This window comes from Penaeus japonicus, unplaced genomic scaffold (assembly GCF_977035675.1).
Source record: "Penaeus japonicus unplaced genomic scaffold, GWHDUDI00000001_assembly GWHDUDI00000038, whole genome shotgun sequence".
Lineage (NCBI taxonomy): Eukaryota > Metazoa > Arthropoda > Malacostraca > Decapoda > Penaeidae > Penaeus > Penaeus japonicus.
In genome coordinates, this window is record NW_028234440.1 from 14,272,068 (window position 1) to 14,274,567 (window position 2,500).

Genomic DNA, 2,500 nt, shown 5'->3' on the forward strand with positions numbered 1-2,500 from the left:
GGCTCTGGAATTAGCTCAGGTTCTTCCCTAGGCAGTGGATTCCAGTCTGGCTCTTCTGGTTCCTCCCTTGGCAGTGGATTCCAGTCTGGCTCTTCTGGTTCTGGATTTGGTTCAAGTTCCTCCCTTGGCAGTGGATTCCAGTCTGGCTCTTCTGGTTCTGGATTTAGTTCTGGCTCCTCCCTAGGCAGTGGATTCCAGTCTGGCTCTTCTGGTTCTGGATTTAGTTCTGGTTCCTCCCTTGGCAGTGGATTCCAGTCTGGCTCATCTGGTTCTGGATTTAGTTCTGGTTCATCTGGCTCTGGAATTAGCTCAGGTTCTTCCCTAGGCAGTGGATTCCAGTCTGGCTCATCTGGTTCTGGATTTAGTTCTGGTTCCTCTCTTGGCAGTGGATTCCAGTCTGGCTCATCTGGTTCTGGATTTAGTTCTGGTTCCTCTCTTGGCAGTGGATTCCAGTCTGGCTCATCTGGTTCTGGATTTAGTTCTGGTTCCTCTCTTGGCAGTGGATTCCAGTCTGGCTCTTCTGGTTCTGGATTTGGTTCAACTTCTTCCCTTGGTAGTGGATCACAATCAGGTTTGTCTTCTGGATCTGGATTTGGTTCTACTTCCCTTGGTGGTAGATTCCAGTCTGGTGCAGGATTTGGTTCCGGTTCTTCCCTCAGTGGTTCATCAGGTTCCAGTTTTGGATCAGGTTCAAGTGGATTTGGCTCAGGTTCAAGTGGATTTGGCTCAGGTTCAAGTGGATTTGGCTCAGGTTCAAGTGGATTTGGCTCAGGTTCAAGCATCAGTGGAGCACAAACTGGTTCCGCTTTTGGAAGTGGATTCCAAGCCGGAATTGTGCCAGCCGATGGAGTGTTTGAGCCTCTGAACCTCCCAGCAGGAGCCTCTCAACTACTAGGAAGAGTCTCAACCTCCTTCTCCTGCCTCGACCGCCCATATGGTTATTACGCTGATGAGGAGAACACCTGCCGCGTCTTCCATATTTGCTATCCTGCTCGTTTCTCCAATGGCGCCATCGAAACCTATCAGTACAGGTATGTTTCATAATACTGTTTCGTATATCAAAGCATGATCATTACCTTTAACTGTTTTTACATAGCTAATGAAACTATAAATGTATAATTGATCCACTTTCAAGACTTTTGACCTAGTCTAGATAAACATACATATGATAATAAGCAAAGCAGTAGAATTAAAAACACATGAAAAGAGTAATCATGATTTTTTTTTCCTAGCTTCTTGTGCGGTGAGGGTTCCGTGTTCGACCAAAAGGAACTAACCTGCAAGGTGCCAGCCGATGCTGTTCCCTGCCAGGAATCCTCTAGTTACTACTACACAAACGAGCAATTTGGTCGCCCTGAAGAAAAATTGTAACAAGTCTGCTGATGAAGACGACTGTGCCATCTATTTTTTGCCGAGACAACGAATGTATATTTATATATTACTAAATAAAATTTAAGTATTACACATTTCTATTAGTGTTATCCATATCAGAGAGATGTATTGAATAAACAAAGCAGCAAGAGAGGTCATAAAATTATTCATTGAATTACTACCAGTATTAGGTTTTTATTAACAATAGTAACACCATTCTTATAAACATCAACTAAAAGAAAAAAAAAAAAAAAAAAAAAGTTACTCAATAAAGCAATTTCTATCATAATGAACAGGCCTGACCTCATGTATAAGGGCATCCAATGGACAAAGCTGTTTTTGCTCTCAAAGAACGTCTATAATCATTATGTTATACGTCACATTGAGTTACTTATGCCCTATATCATACTACATAAATATATGATTTGATTGATTAGGCATTTCAGTTAAGCACGTATCAGTATGATTATGTAAAAGGAGAAGGAATCTTAATTATTTAAGATTCAGTCTATGATTCAATACAAAGGCAAAATAAAAATCCAGTTGAAAGAAATACGTATATAACACTTGTGAATTGTAATAATTGCAAGACAGGTATTAGTAGCCTTTTGGGTATGAGATATCCAAAAAAAGGACATTAAAGTTCTTATTTGACCCAGAGGGTGTTACTGACCGAATGGGAAATAGGAAAATGGGAAACTCCAGTATACCGCATGGACACAATATATGTATTGGTGTACTGAATACGACTTTACTTTTAAATCATCATTACATGTCTGAATGAAATTTGTTTTCACTTTATGAAGCACTGATATTACAGGATTATGATTCTATTATTGGTGTAAATATGCTGACATTGGCTATGGCACTGAACATAACTGAAGCATTACATGTTTGAATGGAATTTGACTGAGTGCCTTGCCTAAGCACTGCCAGTAATTTGAAGAATTATCACAGCCATTCACTGAATACGTTTATTTACCATTATTGTTATTACAGTTATCATTTTCATCATTGTCGCTGTTATCAATATCATAGTTCTATTAATATCAGGATTATCGTAATTATTACTATCACTGTCATCATTACCATCGTAATCATTACAACTATCGTTATATGTGTTACTATT

General features: G+C 39.4%; 1 protein-coding gene across 2 annotated transcripts in view; it reads left to right on the forward strand.

The window, feature by feature from the left end:
* The window catches only part of LOC122249398 (uncharacterized), a 3,099-nt gene extending 1,637 nt beyond the window's left edge, over nucleotides 1-1,462 (forward strand). The window contains exons 2-4 of one of the 2 annotated variants that reach the window (XM_086532835.1): nucleotides 1-688; nucleotides 731-1,031; nucleotides 1,233-1,462. The exon at nucleotides 1-688 is cut by the window's left edge and continues 1,478 nt beyond it. In XM_086532835.1, coding sequence (XP_086388961.1) covers nucleotides 1-688; nucleotides 731-1,031; nucleotides 1,233-1,371 — 1,128 coding nt within the window. In that variant the 3' untranslated portion in view covers nucleotides 1,372-1,462. Of the gene's footprint in view, nucleotides 1,032-1,232 lie in introns of both variants that reach the window. The other variant, XM_043010205.2, reaches the window with a different exon arrangement.
* Nucleotides 1,463-2,500: the final 1,038 nt, after the last annotated feature.